The 19,998-nt window shown below is 35.0% G+C and overlaps 2 protein-coding genes across 2 annotated transcripts; one reads left to right on the forward strand and one right to left on the reverse strand.

Moving 5' to 3' along the window:
- The first annotated feature begins 16,274 nt into the window (after positions 1 to 16,274).
- Positions 16,275 to 18,008, forward strand: LOC139844304 (S-adenosylmethionine synthase 3). The gene is made up of 2 exons (XM_071834525.1): positions 16,275 to 16,337; positions 16,773 to 18,008. Exon 2 carries the CDS (start codon positions 16,775 to 16,777, stop codon positions 17,945 to 17,947), a length of 1,173 nt encoding a protein of 390 aa, XP_071690626.1. The 5' UTR covers positions 16,275 to 16,337; positions 16,773 to 16,774; the 3' UTR covers positions 17,948 to 18,008.
- A 185-nt stretch (positions 18,009 to 18,193) lies between these two features.
- LOC139844305 (thioredoxin-like 3-3) lies at positions 18,194 to 19,579 on the reverse strand. Its single transcript, XM_071834526.1, has 3 exons — positions 19,434 to 19,579; positions 19,297 to 19,322; positions 18,194 to 18,449 (listed from the first exon to the last, which is right to left on the reverse strand). The coding sequence occupies exons 1-3, from the start codon at positions 19,554 to 19,556 to the stop codon at positions 18,230 to 18,232; spliced, it is 369 nt and encodes a 122-aa protein (XP_071690627.1). The 5' UTR covers positions 19,557 to 19,579; the 3' UTR covers positions 18,194 to 18,229.
- Positions 19,580 to 19,998: the final 419 nt, after the last annotated feature.

The raw sequence follows: 19,998 nt of genomic DNA on the forward strand, positions 1-19,998 counted from the left end.
AGGAATCACTCAAATCCCTTTTGAGTTTCTTGGTGCTAGTATGGTATATTGAGCTACTAGATGATGTGTCAACATGAACCAATTCATAAATTCCATTTGAAGGCGAAGCCTTAAAATAAAATACATTATCTAAATAAACGTGGATATCATCATTAACAAAATTAAGATAAAAACCACATTGTTTTAAACGGGAAACTGAAATAATGTTTCGACATAAATCCGGTGCATACAAAACATTGTTCAAAATAAGTTCCAAACCACTTGGAAGTTTTAATATAAAGTCTCCTTGAGCCTTCACTAGCACTTTGGCTCCATTACCCATAAAGAGACTTGATGTTCCCGTTTGCTTGCTACTTCTTTTGAACCCCTGCAAAGAATTGCAAATGTGAGTTCCACATCCAGTGTCTAATACCCATGTATTAGAAGAAGTAATACTAAGCTCTATATATACCATATATATGTTACCTGAGGATTGCCCCGCATCCCTCTTTTCCTTCAACTCCTTAAGGTAGACCGGGCAATTGCGTTTCCAGTGACCCATTTCACCGCAACCGAAGCACGGGTCTTCCTTGGGGTTTGCTTGTCCGGCAACCTTTTACTTCTTGTTCTTGTTTTTGGTTGGGGTAACCATCCTCCCCTTTCCCTTGCCTTGATGGGCGGGTCCTTTCCTCTTAGCCGCCTTTGGCTTAGAGGTGTTGTTACCTTTGGACCCACCATCATTGATCATTAGCACGGGTGAAGCCCTCTTACCCATGCTAGTTTCCGCCGTCCTTAACATGCCATGAAGTTCACCAATGGTCTTATCCATCCCATTCATATTGTAATTAATTACAAATTGGTCAAACCTCTTTGACAGGGAGTTTAGGATAAGATCAGTGGCTAGCTCATTAGATATGTTGAGATTAAGACGGTTTGCGCGATCAATAAGGCTTTTCATTTTGAGGACATAAGAGGATACGGATTGGGTGTCATCCATACGACATGCATGTAACGCTCGAACCGTTTCGAAGCGCTCGACACGTGCTTGTTGAAGGAACATCTCCTTCAATTGCGTAATCATGTCATATGCACTATGATGTTCGAAATCCTTTTGGAGTTCGGGTATCATAGTCCCAAGCATTAGGCAAGCGACTTGCACCGAATCGGCGCAATACTTATCCCAATAAGCCATGCCTTCCGTATCATCCTCGTCGGGTTGATCGGGAATGGGGTCTTCCAACACATACGCCTTATCCTCAAGTTTGAGGACAATCCTAAGATTGCGGAACCAATCCATAAAGTTCGTATGGTTGAGTTTGTCTTTCTCGAGGAGAGACCTTAACGATAGGTTGTTCAAGTTAATAGGTGCGTTTTGCATGTTGTTGTTATTGGCGGCCATCTACAAAATTTAACAAAGTTCATTTAAGTATCGATTTTAATTTAACAATCAATACCCTTTAAATCTAATTGATATTTATTAAATTTTAGAATCCAACGGTAAACCAAATTTCGGTTAGGTGACCTTTATCCCGTCATTTGATTTAGCTAGGTAGTCATTGTATGACAATTGCAATCCTTTTGCAACTTCTAAGTTATGGGATCATGCAATCCTTTTGAATGGCATATTATCCCATCAACGCCTATTTGTTCATCATGCTTCGGTGACCCTAAGTTCATGATTTCCAAATCAAGTCGTCCTACTTGTATAAACATGTAAACTTAGCATACAAGTGGTTAGGTGACCTTTATCCCACAAGTGTGCGAAATTTACCTTAATCATATTAGTTTACTCATAACGGTTAGGTGACCTTTATCCCATTATAAGTTCCCTAATATTTTTAAGTGTCATACAATAGGATGGCGTTTAAACTTGTTGACCTAGTGTAAAGGGTTTTAAGTATTCTTTAATTCTAGTTTGAGAAAACATTTATGCCATACACCAACATGCATTTAGTGTATGGTTTATTTGAAATCCATTTTCAAGTCTAGTAATTTTAACCAATTACTTGATATAAACCAATTTATATATATGATCCTTATCATGTTCTTAATAACCGTTTATTAATGTCCTTTTAGAGATTTCTAATTTAACCAATTAAATTGTCGTTTTGTTCATTGCATATAGTTAATAATTTAACCAATTAAATTGTAGTTTTGCTTGTTGTTAACTTGTGTGATAACTTGTTGTAGTAACATACACAATCCATAATCATACAAGAAATTAAAACAACCACGCATGCAAAACAAATGTTCACAATCAAGCCTATTGGTAGACATTTTGTTTAGCCGAAAACAAAATGCCACCGGTCAATGGGTAAAACACAAAGTAAGAGGTTTTAACCTCCCACTTAACCTTGCATCCACATGCTTCTTGTGTTCTTCATGCATCTTCATCTTGTTACAAAATATATCCTAATACATTTTGTCTAGAAAATAAAAATACAACCTAATCTATTTTACATGCCAAATATAAAATAAATTACATAACCAAATGAATATTATTACAAACCAATTGAATGAATAATTACAACCATATTGAAATTAACAAATCAACCAAACAAACATTCATTCAACCGCAAGGTCTTGGCTATGATTGTGAACAACAACATATGAACAAAATATGAACCAAATGGCAAACCAAAACCAATTTTGGAGCCCCCAACAATTCGGCCTAAGCCTTAACCCACCCAAAACCAATAATTTTTGCATTCTATTTTCATGCATGTACATAAAATGCAAAGTTATGGTGAGTTCAAAAAACTATCACGAAGCATATTTCAAGACTTCGGCTCTAGATACCATTGATGGAATTCAACATGACAATGAGTTCATATGTTTATATAATCACAAAACCCATTTTATGAATATTAAGACAAGCGGAAGCATTATGTTATTTATAAACAAGTGTATATGTTAAACCATTTTAGATTGAACTCCATTAATAATTATCAAGCCTTGAATATATGCTTACATATAACAATAAAGGAAGTAAGATTCAATACCTCCTCAAGCTAGTTGAGGGTTGTTTGATACAAGAAGATGATGAACAAGTGTGTTAAAACCCCAAGCTTTTGATGCACCAACACCACCCTTGAACTTGGATATGTTTTAGGCACTTAATCACCTTAAAACCAAGCTAGAAACCCACTTCCTTTGAACCCAAAATTCTGGACAGCAGCTTGTCAAAAGATGATGATGAATGGAGTTTCAAAACTATGAAACCTCAAGAGATAATACCCCAAACCTATCACCAACACCCTAGCCTTTAGTTAGGATTTTACTAGACACTTAATATGAGCTTGAAGAACAATATTTGGACTCCCTTTGAGTCCCAAAAATCACGGCCAGCAGCTGCCAAAAAACTGGTTATGCAGTTTGTTTTTTCAAGCTAAAATGTAAAGATGCACTTGATAGAAGTGGTCAAGCCTTGGTTCAAGTAAATAGCATGCACCTCTAAAGTTGTGTGTGGGTTGGAAGTCACAAAATGAGCATGGGATCTTTTCTTGAAGACCAAAATTCTGCATCCTCTTTATATTAAATAATAATGTTATATATATATACATAAACTTGATATATATATATATATATATATATATATATATATAAACATGTATTTATTTTGTTACTTCCACATTTTATAAACATTTTTATAAAATATAACACAACATAATCATTTAAACCTATAAACAATTATATATAAATTATCCAAATAATTTATCTCAAGTGATTACATTTTAGAAAACCGATTTTCTAAAATTCAAGTGTCGCGTATTTATTTAACGATCCAATCGTTAAGATTAAATACATATAAGGTGTCGGTAAGTTTGTTATTGGGTATGACCCGACTTGGATCATAACATATTAGCCACATTAGTTTAATATGTCTCTCGGGCATACGAAATACCATCACTTATCACCGTTTTCCTCCCACTTTCTTTTGACTTGCTTCACATTGGCCTCTTCAGCAGTCTGTTATTTAATTCTTTCTTCAATCTGGTTCACTAGTTTGTGAGCCATTCTACATGCCTGTTGTATGGAGTCGGGCTCGTGTGAACTTATATCTTCTTGGATTCTTTCCGGTAATCCTTTCACAAATGCGTCGATCTTCTCTTCCTCATCTTCGAACGCTCCCGGACACAATAAGCATAATTCTGTGAATCGTCTTTCGTACGTGGTAATATCAAATCCTTGGGTTCGTAACCCTCTAAGTTCTGTCTTGAGCTTATTGACCTCGGTTCTGGGACGGTACTTCTCGTTCATCAAGTGCTTGAATGCTGACCACGGTAGTGCGTAAGCATCATCTTGTCCCACTTGCTCTAGATAGGTATTCCACCATGTTAACGCAGAACCTGTGAAGGTATGCGTAGCGTACTTCACTTTGTCCTCTTCAGTACACTTACTTATGGCAAACACCGATTCGACCTTCTCGGTCCACCGTTTCAATCCGATCGGTCCTTCGGTTCCATCAAATTCCAAAGGTTTGCAGGCAGTGAATTCTTTGTAGGTGCATCCTACACGATTTCTTATACTGCTAGATCCAAGGTTATTGTTGGTATGTAGCGCGTCCTGTACTGTGGCTATGTTTGAAGCAAGAAAGGCACGAAATTCCTCTTCACTCATATTCAAGGTGTGTCGAGTAGTCGGTGCCATTTCCTTCAAAATAGTCAAATAAAATGAGTTAATCATATAGAATATCAGGAGTAGTCAATAGTATTTCGTAGCGTAATATGAACTTATTTATAAAAGCTCTTTCTTCATATTAGCGTTTTATACTCTTTAATTCTGGTAGTACCTACCCGTTAAGTTCATACTTAGTAGCTAACATACCATTTCAACTACTACAATTCTATATGAAAAACTAATCACAAAAAAATATATATCATATTCAAACCTTTATACAATAACTTGCAAACTTACAATACCGCTATTTTACATATAGCATGAAATATAGCACATAAAACTTTGATACAAAGTAGTTGCAAAGATAATTCTAGTTAATAAATAAGGCGTTCAGCAAAGGCAACAAAGACACGTAATTCATACGTCCAGAAACAAGTCATGCATTCTGGTTTTACTAATACCACTTCCCATCCTTGGTCTTGTGGAACGTAACCGTTGTGACCGATAGAATGACAACGTGTTGTAACGTCGTCAAAAGGACGAAGGATACGTAATGACCAACAGTCTCATAATAACCTAAAAACCTCATTTCTTACCCCAATTACCGACTCCGTCACTTGTGGGAACGTTTTGTTTAATAGTTGTAGCCCGATGTTCTTTTTCTCACTTTGGTGAGAAGCGAACATTACTAACCCGTAAGCATAACATGCTTCTTTATGTTGCATGTTAGCCACTTTTTCTAAATCATGAAGTCCTATATTCGGATACATTGAGTCAAAATAATTTCTTAACCCGTTGCGTAAAATAGCATTTGGGTTCCCCGCAATATATGCGTCAAAGTAAACACATCGTAACTTATGGGTTTCCCAATGTGATATCCCCCATCTTTCAAACGAAAGCCTTTTATAAACCAAGACATTCTTGGAACGTTCTTCGAATGTCTTACAAACTGATTTTGCCATAAATAGTTGTGCCGAGGAATTCTGACCGACTCTAGACAAGATTTCATCAATCATGTCTCCGGGTAAGTCTTCTAAAATATTGGGTTGTCTATCCATTTTGTATTTTTATACTGTAAAATAGACAAGAGTTAGATTCATAAAAGATACTTATTAATACAAGCAATTTTTACATATATCGTAAAGCATAAGCACACTATATTATATATATTACACCGTACAAATACAACTATCTTATTCCGACTCACTCGTTTCTTATTTTTCGAACTTGGTTCTGTTTGCTAAGTTTTTAGGGATATATGATGTTCCCCTAATACGAGCCGTCGTTTTCCACATTGGTCTAGAAAAACCTGGTGGTTTAGAGGTTCCCGGGTTATTGTTACAACTTAAGAAATACGGGTGTTGACGATACATATAAAGTTCATCGGGGTTGGAATCAAATTTCTCTATTTTTATACCCTTTCCCTTATTGTTCTCTTTTGCCTTTTTAAATTCAGTTGGGGTAATTTCTATAACATCATCGGAATCCTTGTCGGGATTCGATTCATCGGAGAATTGGTAATCCTCCCAATATTTTGCTTCCTTGGCGGAAACACCATTGACCATAATTAACCTTGGTCGGTTAGTTGAGGATTTTCTTTTACTTAACCGTTTTATTATTTCCCCCACCAGTTCTATTTCTTCTTCCGGTTCCTCCTCCTCCTGTTCCGATTCTTCTTTCGGTTCCGATTCTTCTTCCGGTTCCTCTTCGGGAACTTGTGAATCAGTCCACGAATCATTCCAAATTACATTTGACTCTTCATTATTATTAGGTTAGTCAATGGGACTTGTATTAGAGGTAGACATCTATCACATAATATCAAACACGTTAAGAGATTAATATATCACATAATATTCACATGTTAAAAATATATAGTTTCCAACAAAATTTGTTAAGCAATCATTTTTCAAGTAAACACGGTCGAAGTCCAGACTCACTAATACATCCTAACAAACTCGATAAGACACACTAATGCAAAATTCTGGTTCTCTAAGACCAACGCTTGGATACCAACTGAAATGTCCCGTTCTTATTGATTAAAAACGTTCCATATTAATTGATTTCGTTGCGAGGTTTTGACCTTTATATGAGACGTTTTTTCAAAGACTGCATTCATTTTTAAAACAAACCATAACCTTTATTTCATAAATAAAGGTTTAAAAAGCTTTACGTAGATTATCAAATAATGATAATCTAAAATATACTGTTTACACACGACCATTACATAATGGTTTACAATACAAATATGTTACATCGAAATCAGTTTCTTGAATGCAGTTTTTACACAATATCATACAAACATGGACTCCAAATCTTGTCCTTATTTTAGTATGCAATAGCGGAAGCTCTTAGTATTCACCTGAGAATAAACATGCTTTAAACGTCAACAAAAATGTTGGTGAGTTATAGGTTTAACCTATATATATATATCAAATCGTAACAATAGACCACAAGATTTCATATTTCAATACACATCCCATACATAGAGATAAAAATCATTCATATGGTGAACACCTGGTAACCGACATTAACAAGATGCATATATAAGAATATCCCCATCATTCCGGGACACCCTTCGGATATGATATAAATTTCGAAGTACTAAAGCATCCGGTACTTTGGATGGGGTTTGTTAGGCCCAATAGATCTATCTTTAGGATTCGCGTCAATTAGGGTGTCTGTTCCCTAATTCTTAGATTACCAGACTTAATAAAAAGGGGCATATTCGATTTCGATAATTCAACCATAGAATGTAGTTTCACGTACTTGTGTCTATTTTGTAAATCATTTATAAAACCTGCATGTATTCTGATCCCAAAAATATTAGATTTTAAAAGTGGAACTATAACTCACTTTCACGGATTTTTACTTCGTCGGGAAGTAAGACTTGGCCACTGGTTGATTCACGAACCTATAACAATATATACATATATATCAAAGTATGTTCAAAATATATTTACAATACTTTTAATACATTTTGATGTTTTAAGTTTATTAAGTCAGCTGTCCTCGTTAGTAACCTACAACTAGTTGTCCACAGTTAGATGTACAGAAATAAATTGATAAATATTATCTTGAATCAATCCACGACCCAGTGTATATGTATATCAGTATTGATCACAACTCAAACTATATATATATTTTGCAATCAACCTCAACCCTGTATAGCTAACTCCAACATTCACATATAGAGTGTCTATGGTTGTTCCGCAATATATATATATAGATGGGTCGACATGATAGGTTGAAACATTGTATACGTGTCTATGGTATCTCAAGATTACATAATATACAATATAAGTTGATTAGGTTATGGTTGGAATAGATTTATTACTAACTTTCACGTAGGTAAAATGAGTAGTTTTTATCAATCTTGTTTTACTCGCCATTTCTTCGTTTCTAATCCATTTTGAGTGATTCCAGTGGCCACGGTTTCGTATTAAACTTAACTTTATGAATATAAATAGAAAAAGTATAAGTTTATAGTCGGAAATACAAGTTACAAGTCATTTTTGAAAGAGGTAGTCATTTCCGTCGAAAGAACGACATCTTGATGACCATTTTGAAAAACATACTTTCACTTTGAGTTTAACCATGATTTTTGGATATAGTTTCATGTTCATAAGAAAAATCATTTTTCCAGAAGTATAGATTTTAAATCAAAGTTCTTCTTAGCTTTTAATTATCCCAACCAAAACAGCCCCCGGTTTTACTACGACGGCGTATATCCAGTTTTATGGTGTTTATCGTGTTTCCGGGTTTTAAATCATTAAGTTAGCATATCATATAGATATAGAACATGTGTTTAGTTGATTTTAAAAGTCTAGTTAGAAGGATTAACTTTATTTGCGAACAAGTTTAGAATTAACTAAACTATGTTCTAGTGATTACAAGTTTATAACGTTGAATAAGGCAGCTTTTTATGTATGAATCCAATGATGTTATGAACATCATTACTACCTCAAGTTCCTTGGATAAACCTACTGGAAATGAGAAAAATGGATCTAGCTTCAAAGGATTCTTGGATGGCTTGAAAGTTCTTGAAGCAGAATCATGACACGAAAACAATTTCAAGTAAGATTTCCACTCGAAATAAGATTATTATAGTTATAGAAATTGAATTAAAGTTTGAATATGATTATTACCTTGTATTAGAAAGATAACCTACTGTAAGTAACAAAGGTTTCTTGATCTTGGATGATTACTTGGAATGGATTTAGAAAACTTGGAAGTAAACTTGCAATCTTGGAAGTATTCTTGATTTTATGAAACTAGAACTTTTAGAATTTATGAAGAACACTTAGAACTTGAAGATAGAACTTGAGAGAGATCAATTAGATGAAGAAAATTGAAGAATGAAAGTGTTTGTAGGTGTTTTTGGTCGTTGGTGTATGGATTAGATATAAAGGATATGTAATTTTGTTTTCATGTAAATAAGTCATGAATGATTACTCATATTTTTGTAATTTTATGAGATATTTCATGCTAGTTGCCAAATGATGGTTCCCACATGTGTTAGGTGACTCACATGGGCTGCTAAGAGCTGATAATTGGAGTGTATATACCAATAGTACATACATCTAAAAGCTGTGTATTGTACGAGTACGAATACGGGTGCATACGAGTAGATTTGTTGATGAAACTGAACGAGGATGTAATTGTAAGAATTTTTGTTAAGTAGAAGTATTTTGATAAGTGTCTTGAAGTCTTTCAAAAGTGTATGAATACATATTAAAACACTACATGTATATACATTTTAACTGAGTCGTTAAGTCATCGTTAGTCGTTACATGTAAATGTTGTTTTGAAACCTTTAGGTTAACGATCTTGTTAAATGTTGTTAACCCAATGTTTATAATATCAAATGAGATTTTAAATTATTATATTATCATGATATTATGATGTGCGAATATCTCTTAATATGATCTATATACATTAAATGTCATTACAACGATAATCGTTACATATATATCTCGTTTCAAAATCATTAAGTTAGTAGTCTTATTTTTACATATGTAGTTCATTGTTAATACACTTAATGATATATTTACTTATCATTTAACATAATTAACCAAGTGTATCAATATCTTAATATGATTCATATGTACCTAGTAAGACGTTATAACGATAATCGTTATATATATCGTTTTCGAGTTTCTTAATTTAATAGTCTCATTTTTATGTATATAACTCATTGTTAAAATACCTAATGGGATACATACTTATAATAAAATCATGTTAACTATATATATAACCATATATATGTCATCGTATAGTTTTTACAAGTTTTAACGTTCGTGAATCACCGGTCAACTTGGGTGGTCATTTGTCTATATGAAACCTATTCCAATTAATCAAGTCTTAATAAGTTTGATTGCTTAACATGTTGGAATCACTTAATCATGTAAATATCAGTTTCATTTAATATATATAAACATGGAAAAGTTCGGGTCACTACAGGGTAAACTGCCATGGAACTAGATGGGCATGCCCTTCGCCGAGAGCATCATAATGAACATATAAAAAAATGTCCCTCTAGTCGTGGAGAGACGAAGATTTCTTGGATGTAAAGTTACACTTCAAAAACTAGCTTGCTATTTAAATGCTCTCCAATGCTTGCTATTTAAAGTGGAATTCAAAAACTAGCCGTTGTCACATGGTCATGGGCACGGTCGACCGTGGTTCAACCGTGCGCGCTGCAGTCCAAAATTTGTATCCGTTGTATAGCCGTTTGACTCAAATTTGAACACCATATTTTGGAATCTTTACTTCATCTAGCACCTGCAAAAGAAACTCAATATCCTACACAAGTACTATATGCATTAAGTGTGTGAGATTTGGTCTTATTGTGTGAAAATGACATAACACTCCAAATGTGGTAAACCCAACATTCTTGGAGAAGTGTCTTGATTGTCATTTTAGGTAAACTCAGTTTGGTCAAGACTTAGTTAGGTTCATTAATGCATTTGGTTCAATCCTAAAGACTAGTCAACATGTCATTAACTTCCTAGTTTCAATAAATCACAAGTCATATTCATTTTAAGACTAAGTAGAGATTAATTGAATGATGTCTTTCTAAATTAAACAATAAGTGTGTAAAGACATCAATGTTAAGTCATACTTGGACATGTTACACAATGTGTTACTTAGACAAGACCAAATAGATTATTGACCATTATTGTTTGTGAATCATTTTACACTTAATTCATTAAAGTAAACTAGTTACTTGAATCCTAGTATTCTAACACATAGCAAGTTTAAGAGCATGTTAACAAGTTGGCAAATCAATGAGTATCAAACACATTAGCAAGTAGCAAGTAATACTCACATATAGAAAGAGATAGTTATTCTAAAATCAATCATATGGATATTTGCACAACACTATGGTTTAAGCTTTAGCAAACTTGCTTGCAATATAACGTATTCCAAGATTAATGTGTAAGCACACATTAATATCCAACACATGTACAAGGGAAGAGCAATCTCTATTTGGGACTTGGTGACCATCCTAAATGTATCTAAGTGTATTTTAGGATCATAAGTCTTTACTAGTTACACTTGAAAATGTTGTTCTTCATTTAGCCTTAATTTGTCACTAAGTAATCTTTAATTGTAATTGGTGTTCTAGTGACATTAGCTTATGTGTGTTGGCACTTGGTGATCATTCTAAGAATGTCAAGACAAGTTTTAAGATCACAAGTTATTGATTAACACTTATGTGTTATGCCTAATCATGGTTAAATTATCATTAAGGTGTAATTAGGTGTAATTAACCAAGATTAGTGTTTTTATGACCAAAACTCAATTGAGTATGGAGGAGGCATATATTCTAAGCGTGTTGAGAAAGGTTTCATGAATTATAGATGTCGGGAAGTGGTCAAACTAAATTTGATCAAAAATGGTGACAGTGAATTTGGCGGTCGCACTGCGGTTGACCGTGGTGGTGACCGTGCAACTTGTTTTCACAAAACTGCGTTGCAGATTCAGTCTGGGCTTCTGTGGTCAGGTATACGGTCGACCGTACTTTGACCGTGTACTTTAATGATCTTTATTTTCATTCTAAGCTTTGTTTGACTTGGTCATTTGCAAGAGAACGTATGGATTAGTGAACTTGCGTGTTTTATATTAAGATGTCGATCATCACTTATGCATATGTATGTGTCATTATCAAAACATATTCTTTGATTAAGCATCATACTTAACTTTGTCGGTTAGTCCATTAACCAACATTCAATAAAAAAGGTAAAAAATGAAAGGTTAAAACCCCCGATTTATAGGAAATATTTCAATGGGTCATACCAGTGGCCTTTAATCATGAGCATACACGTGTCCTTTTCATCTCAATTCATGCACGTTAGATTCACGTCGTTTCGATTTTAACAGCTGTAATTTTGAGGGAAATCATCACATTTACCTAGGATGTGACAGTTTGAGGTGACGATGGGACGTTTACGGTGTGTCATAAGTACTCATTTTACAATTTGATTTGAACTAAGCTAATTGAGTTTGGTTACGATCAAAGGCATTTTGAACCCAAGCAAACTGGGGGGACTTAATGACGTACGTCACTCTGTGATGCGTTGCGTGCATCGCATGGCGTATCATACCTGCCGAATTGATCACTCCTTGCTGAAAGCTTGACCAGGTCATGGACTACCTTTTGACCATTTGACCCGACGCTACGCTTTGGGTAGCGTAGCGTCTAGTAATGGACTAAGTCGTGTTAAGATGGTTTATGTCCGAGATTATAAGAGGACGTGGAGATCATGGAGTAGGTTGTGGGCGAACAAAAGATTTTAGAATTGGCTATTAATTGGGTGGTTAATAATATAGCGGTTATTTATATAACCGCCGATTAAACCCCTATAAATATTAGCCTTAAGTGTTATTTGGAGGCTAATTAACACACATCTCTAATTTTCTCTTCAAAGCTCACGTTGAAGGCTCGGCAAAAAACAACCACCACAACACCCCCCGAAGCAGAGGCGGAGCTAGTGGGGGGTTTTGGGGTGTCGAGCATCCCCTAACCATAGTTGTAAATTTGATATCTAATTGAGTTTTAGGGAAAAAACGAAGTTGCGGCGAACAAAATATAAGTTAGGGTATATAACTTGCAGGTGGGTTTGATAGAGGAGATGGGTTTGAAAGAGAAACTCAGAAGACGTTTTGACATTTTCTAATGAGAAAATTGGATAAATGGTCCCTGTGGTTTACATGAAATGGGGTAAATGGTCCCTGATGTTCATTTTCGAGGTTCGTGGTCCCTGTGGTTTACAAAACGAGGGTGGTTGGTCCCTGTCAGTAACAGGTGTTAAAAATGTTCGTTAACTTCAGTCATGTGCGATGCAAGTGAGGGTAAAACCGTCATCTATTAATTCTCTTCTTTTTTCTTTTCTTTTTATTTTTTATTTTTTTCTTCTCCATGTTTATTAAACCACCAAACATGAAAGATGCTCAATCAGATGCACAACACCACCATCATTATTTAAGCTTCATCATTATTTAAACTTCTCATCTTCAACACCACCACCACCATCATCATCATCAGCAGCTTCAAAAAAAAAAAAAAAATTTGAAATAGAAACATTTCAAACTAGAATTAAAAGACCAAATCATTATCACTACTTTTCTTAACCACTAGAATATTTATCTTAGGCTTATAGATTAAAGGAAGATTGAAGGAGCTGTGATGATAGTAAATGAAATATGAATACTTTTATAAAATTCCTCAAATCAAACAAAACACTTTTCATATAAAATTCACATACAAACGAAACGATGATACTGTGCATATAAAATCCTAATTACGGAGTACATGTTTACCACATTACATGATAATGTGCATTTAATTGCCGAGTTTTCATACCATATTTATTTTCTATATTCAGATCCGAAGACAAAAACGAAATCAGATGCCGGAAATCAAATCTAAAAGCGAAAACGAGATGGAATCATATCTAAAAACAAAACGATGCCACAAGTAATCGAGTATTTTTAACGAAGATTCAGGTGACTTCAAACTTCTAACATCCATAGCCGATATCTTCATACAACCATCGGCGAGGATTTTGTTCTTCGACAAATATCCATCGGAGTTGTTGCCATCGGCGGAATGGTGGTACTCTAGTAACTGAAGCTGTAAAACGCAACCCCCAAGCCGCTTACATCAGATCTGAAAGTTTAATGTTGAGTTTTGTGAGATTTGAATTTGGACTTTTGTATATGACGTGTGACATTTGGATTTTGGATGTGTAATTTTGATTATAATATTTGTTAGATCTTAAAGGTTTAATTTTGATTTTTAACCGTAAGAAAAATTAAATTGGAGGTGAAAAGGAAAAGTAAGAGAAATACTAAATGACGGTTTTACCCTCACATGCATCGCACATGACTAAAGTTAACAGACATTTTTAACGGCTGTTACTGACAAGGACCATTTACACCGACTATGTAAACCACAAGGACCACGAACCTCGAAAATGAACATCAGAGACCATTTACCCCTTTCATGTAAACCACATGGACCATTTATCCAATTTTCTCTTTTCTAATTTAAACCCTCAACTATTGTGTATATATTATTGTAGCCCTCTAAACTAATAAGTGTATATCAATCTTCAATCTTCAATTAAATAAAAGTAAAAAAAATATAGTACTACTACATTTCTTTTTCGAATGTATCAATTAAGCGCCCGTCTTTAATTTTGATTAATCGAAACAAGTTTCAAGTAGGAGAGTAATGAATTACTATTCGTCAAGCAAAAAAATCATCTAGCACCTTTATTAATAAATATAATTTGTAGTGACCAATTAAATTTAAACGATTTATCTTACATATCAACCATTATAAATGATAAATGTCTGATTAACAGATTTCATAAATTAAATATTTTTAAGATAGACGATATTTACAAATTTTGAATGAGAAAATCTATATGGGTTTTCGAATGATAGTTCTTAATGCTATCTTTAAGATATTTATACATAGTAAAAGTATTTGCATATCACTACTCATAACCAACTCAATGTACAAAATATTTATGTTCGAATTTAGTTTTTAAACACCAGTGGCATGCCGTTATTGAGGTGCTCTTCTAAACTTGAAGACTAGAGTTCAAGTCCTAGTATGGACATTATGTATATATTCGTGTAAATGACGATTTTACTTTATACGAACAGGGTAAAAGGAATAGTTCATAATATTTTCAAGCTAATAGTTAAAGTCGTTGATGATCAACAATCACACGAGATACTAAATTACATTGCAAAAGTTGTAATATCACAACCATATTAGTTGATCATAGTATTATGGAAGAGTCTCATAGACTATCATTATCGAGTAAGTCATCCCTATCACGAAATCCTGGCTCCGCCCCTGTCCCCAAGTCCACCATACTTAACCGTTTGAACACCTTCAGAAGGTTGGATCGTTTGCACTCTAGACAATTTTAGCTTGATCAGTGACAACTGACTTCTTTTTGAATACCAGTTTTATTATTTAAAAATGTTGTTTATTCACTCAATCATTTGTACGTGGAAATATGAAAACAAATGAGACAAAAGAAGGATCAAAATGTACTCCAAAATTGAAACGCTTTTTTTAAAGAAATTTCTCTGCTTTGATTTTTCAAATCCTGCGATTCCATCAAAAGCTGACTTTTAAAGTGTTTCAACATTAGTTACTTTTTAACTTTTATTGGGATACGCATAATTAGAAATTAAGATATAAAGAAGTTTAGCTCGTTACTTCTTATGTAGTTAGAGAATAAATTCAGACTATGAATTAAATAAGATGTGAACTGTGAAATTAACTTCATACCTCACATTCGTAATAGTTAACACACTTCATATCTCACATAAAGTAGTACTCCGTAACTTTATATTGTTGTGAACTACGGAGTATAAAATCTAAGACGGTAGTAATTATTATGAGCCAAATTAAATTAGGATTAGAGGAGAGTAGAGGATTAGAAAGGATACTACATTAATATGTTGTTAACAACACTCTCATCCCCTTTATTTTACATTACTTTCCGCCGGAAAAAAAATTCCAGAATACAGAGTTAACGGCTTGTTTAATCAGCCAAACCGGATTGAATTAAAAATAAGAAAATTATAAGCCAAACGAATCTTTTCAAATCTAACTAATTTTTTGATCCCAAATTTTTATCAAATGTCGATTTCAGTTACGGAGTATAAGTTTTGTAGATGCAAAATCCAAATAATTATCATCGTGTGCACACTTTGATCTAGCCACGTCAAAACCAAAGATGATACAATAGTTAAAACTTAAAAGAAGGGTATGCGATGGTTGGTGGAAGGGTCCCAGCAAAAGAGGTTGGAGGGGTTGGTGAAATAGTTGGTTGGATTTTCACATGAACAACGTTTGTTCAACAATGTACAACCTCGGCTGACTAAACCACCCGTTGCTATCATCTCCCGTTTCGACTATGCCGATGTAGCGATAATAACCCCGCCTCCATCGCTGCCCGGGAGGAAACCTTGAAACCGATCCAAGGGCACGGCCAAGTAAACCCCCATCTCCTTTACCCCAAACGATATGGGAAAGGTGCCATGGGTGGACCCTGATGAAATATAGTGAACGAGTCACAAGCACATGACCTAAACATCCGCACCTATAAATAAAAACACAACTCACTTCAAAACATGCGATCCATCTATCCATCTTTCTCTCATTCTTCCCCATATATCTACTCTATATCCTTGATCAATTTAAGGTATAATTCTATTCTATATCTAGCCTATTTAATTACAATCTGTATACCCTTAACTTTGTCCCGTCAAACTGGGTTAATATGTATATATTCAGAGGCTGATTGTTGTTGAAAAACATATTCTTTTTGCTCGTTTCTTATATTTGAAGAAGCAATAGTTATACTATAATATTGTTAATACGTTTTAAAAAGTTCGTTTTCACACGATTTCAAAATATTTTAGGGCAGATCTTAGCCCCTTGCTACACCCGCCTATGTGTATATTCATATCCAAACAATTATGTCTCTTGTTATAATAAATAAATATGTACATGTACATTTGAATATATCTATGAGTAAGATGTTTAGAGTTTAAGTAGGGTTTTGAAAACGAAAAGTTTAAACATAGTTACCTATTTGTACTAAAGCCATCTTTATTGATTGATCTATCTGTTACAGAAATGGAGACTTTCCTATTTACATCAGAATCTGTCAACGAAGGTCACCCAGACAAACTCTGCGACCAAGTCTCGGATGCAATCCTTGACGCTTGTTTAGAACAAGACCCAGAAAGCAAAGTCGCATGTGAGACATGTACAAAGACTAACATGGTTATGGTCTTTGGTGAGATCACTACTAAAGCTACTGTAAACTACGAGAAGATAGTCCGTGATACGTGCAGAGAAATAGGATTTACATCAGCCGATGTTGGTCTTGATGCTGACAACTGCAAGGTGTTGGTCAATATCGAGCAACAGAGTCCGGATATTGCTCAGGGTGTTCATGGACACCTTACTAAGAAGCCAGAAGAAATTGGTGCTGGTGACCAAGGACATATGTTCGGTTACGCGACCGATGAAACACCCGAGCTTATGCCATTGACTCATGTCTTAGCAACTAAGCTCGGTGCTAAGTTAACCGAAGTTAGAAAGAACAAGACGTGCGCGTGGCTCCGTCCTGACGGTAAAACACAAGTGACAGTTGAATACCGTAACGATAACGGTGCGATGGTTCCGATTAGGGTTCACACCGTCCTTATCTCAACGCAACATGACGAGACGGTGACTAACGATCAAATTGCAGCCGATCTTAAGGAACACGTGATCAAACCAGTCATCCCGGCTCAGTATCTTGACAACAACACAATTTTCCATCTAAATCCCTCGGGTCGGTTTGTGATAGGTGGTCCCCACGGTGATGCGGGTCTAACCGGAAGGAAGATTATTATTGACACGTATGGCGGTTGGGGGGCCCACGGTGGTGGTGCTTTCTCCGGGAAAGATCCAACTAAGGTGGATAGGAGTGGTGCTTATATTGTTAGGCAAGCGGCTAAGAGTGTAGTGGCTTCGGGACTTGCACGTAGGTGCATTGTTCAGGTTTCTTATGCTATTGGTGTGGCTGAACCGTTATCCGTGTTTGTTGACACGTATAAAACAGGAACGATCCCAGATAAGGATATCCTTGTTCTGATTAAGGAGAATTTTGACTTTAGGCCAGGAATGATGTCGATCAATCTTGACTTGAAAAGGGGTGGTAACTACAGGTATCAGAAGACTGCTGCTTATGGTCATTTCGGTCGTGAAGATCCTGATTTCACTTGGGAGACTGTCAAAGTTCTTAAGCCTAAAGCTTGAATATAGTACGACACTTTTGACCCTTGAATCGGAACTCAGAGAATAAACAAGCAAATATGATGGACATTGGACATACAGTTTCCTAAATGTTGTGTTTTTACATTACAATTTGTTACCTTTTCTTTTGTTTGGTTGGAAAGGTGTAAGATTTCTATGTTTTGAGGAAAAGCCCATATCGAATGTAATATTTGAAAGTGTGTTTTTACTACTATTGTGAAATATGTATAAATGCCAACATTAATGAAGTTGAGAAATGAGATTGTGATTACATGACAGTGTTTTTTAAGAATGTAGCCACAAACGGTCGTGCAATCTTTCTTCACCAGCACCAAACATGCTGTCAACCCTTTCCCCGTCTCTATAGAAGTGAAACGTAGGTGTGTATTGAATATGTTGGGTTGTTTCTGGGCATTCATCAATATCTGCGTACACAAAAGAAAGCTTTGGGAACTTGTTGCTTAAATGCTTGAACGAAGGCATGATCTCGGCACAAACACGACACCTGTAAAGGACAACACACGGGGGTTTTCAACATTAATAGTAAAACTTCTAAATAACAGAAAATCGTCAAAATTCAAACGAAACAGTATAGAACCCTAAATCCAAGCATATTAAGTATATAACTAACAATGACTCTTCATTATACAAGAACAGTAATCTAATCGGGCACTATATTTGATTATAAAGTGTCTGAAAAAAGTCAAACCTGTAAAGAGATCAACTGCTTCTAAGAATCGGAAAGTAATACCAATCAACATTCATTTACGATTTACCACATGAACAACATTCATTTATGATTTACCACACATCTTGATCTTATTGTAACCATACATATTCCGTCTTGTCCCAGGTGCTAACTATTTATTTAAAGTGTGTTGAGCTTAATTAAATGATAAATGACCTGACAGTCCTTAATCGCCTAAGGGCAGATCAAAGAGACACTTAAGGCAATCATAAGCAGATCATTATAGTCACATGTATAGATACACTATTTTCATGGCTTTTAAGCTAAAAAATAAGGCTTAATACTCCGTCCGACCGTCCACAAATCTGATCAAATAACACGAAACGGGGGACGATCGCTTGGACGTGGACCTGGACGGCCCCCTGGGCGGCCCGCTGCCATCAGCGCCCAGGTGGGCGGTGGATTGGACGGCCGCCTGGACGGGATGGATGGGAGCAGCCTTAAATTCATATTAATCGAGCACTAGTACAACAAACAAAGTGATATTTCATTGAGGCATATCATCGAACACCTTGTGTTCGTGTTTAAGTTCATCATCCCAAATGCAAATATAACAAAATTTTATCATGGATAAATCATTAACAAAAAAGAGTAGGTATCATACCAAGATGCACCAAAGTTGATGACAGCCTGCAATTGCAAAATTACAGACAAAAAATAAAGAGAGAAGCAAAAATTAATGAACTTTATAAATAAAAGTAATTCAAAAAGAAAAATAGAAGTAATAGTAAGGATGTATACTGGGGATTTTGAGGTTCTGATTCGATGAAAAATGTTTGTTAGGTGTTCATCGTTGGATGCTGTTATCAGGTTACCATGTTGCTGAGTGATCTGACTTTGATTTTGTGTTTTTGTTGCTTCCATGGATGAATCTTCTGTATTCTCCATCACCGTTACTTTCCCCTTTTTTTACCCAAATTAAAGTGTATTAAATACTCCGTACTACAATAAGTGAACAAATTTTTTTTTTTTTTTTTTTTTTTTACGAAAAAAGACAATATATTAGATAACCTTCATCAAACCAATGAAAAGTACAAAATATAACAATGAAAGAGGCTTGATAGCTAAGAGAGAATGAAAGCAACATAGGACTATAACTATTACAAAAGAGACATACAAGCCTAATGTGACAGCATACAAAGCATATAAGGATTATCTTATCATATGTAAGCTTGGAAACGCTTGGAGACAATGGAGACGATGCGACAACATATGTAAGCTTGGAGACAATGGCAAAAATTGAAGTTTGTTGATGAAAGAAATGCTTTTAACTTGATGTTTCGAAAAATGGCCGAACGACAAGAGT

The sequence above is a fragment of the Rutidosis leptorrhynchoides genome, chromosome 4 (assembly GCF_046630445.1).
Source record: "Rutidosis leptorrhynchoides isolate AG116_Rl617_1_P2 chromosome 4, CSIRO_AGI_Rlap_v1, whole genome shotgun sequence".
Classification (NCBI taxonomy): domain Eukaryota; kingdom Viridiplantae; phylum Streptophyta; class Magnoliopsida; order Asterales; family Asteraceae; genus Rutidosis; species Rutidosis leptorrhynchoides.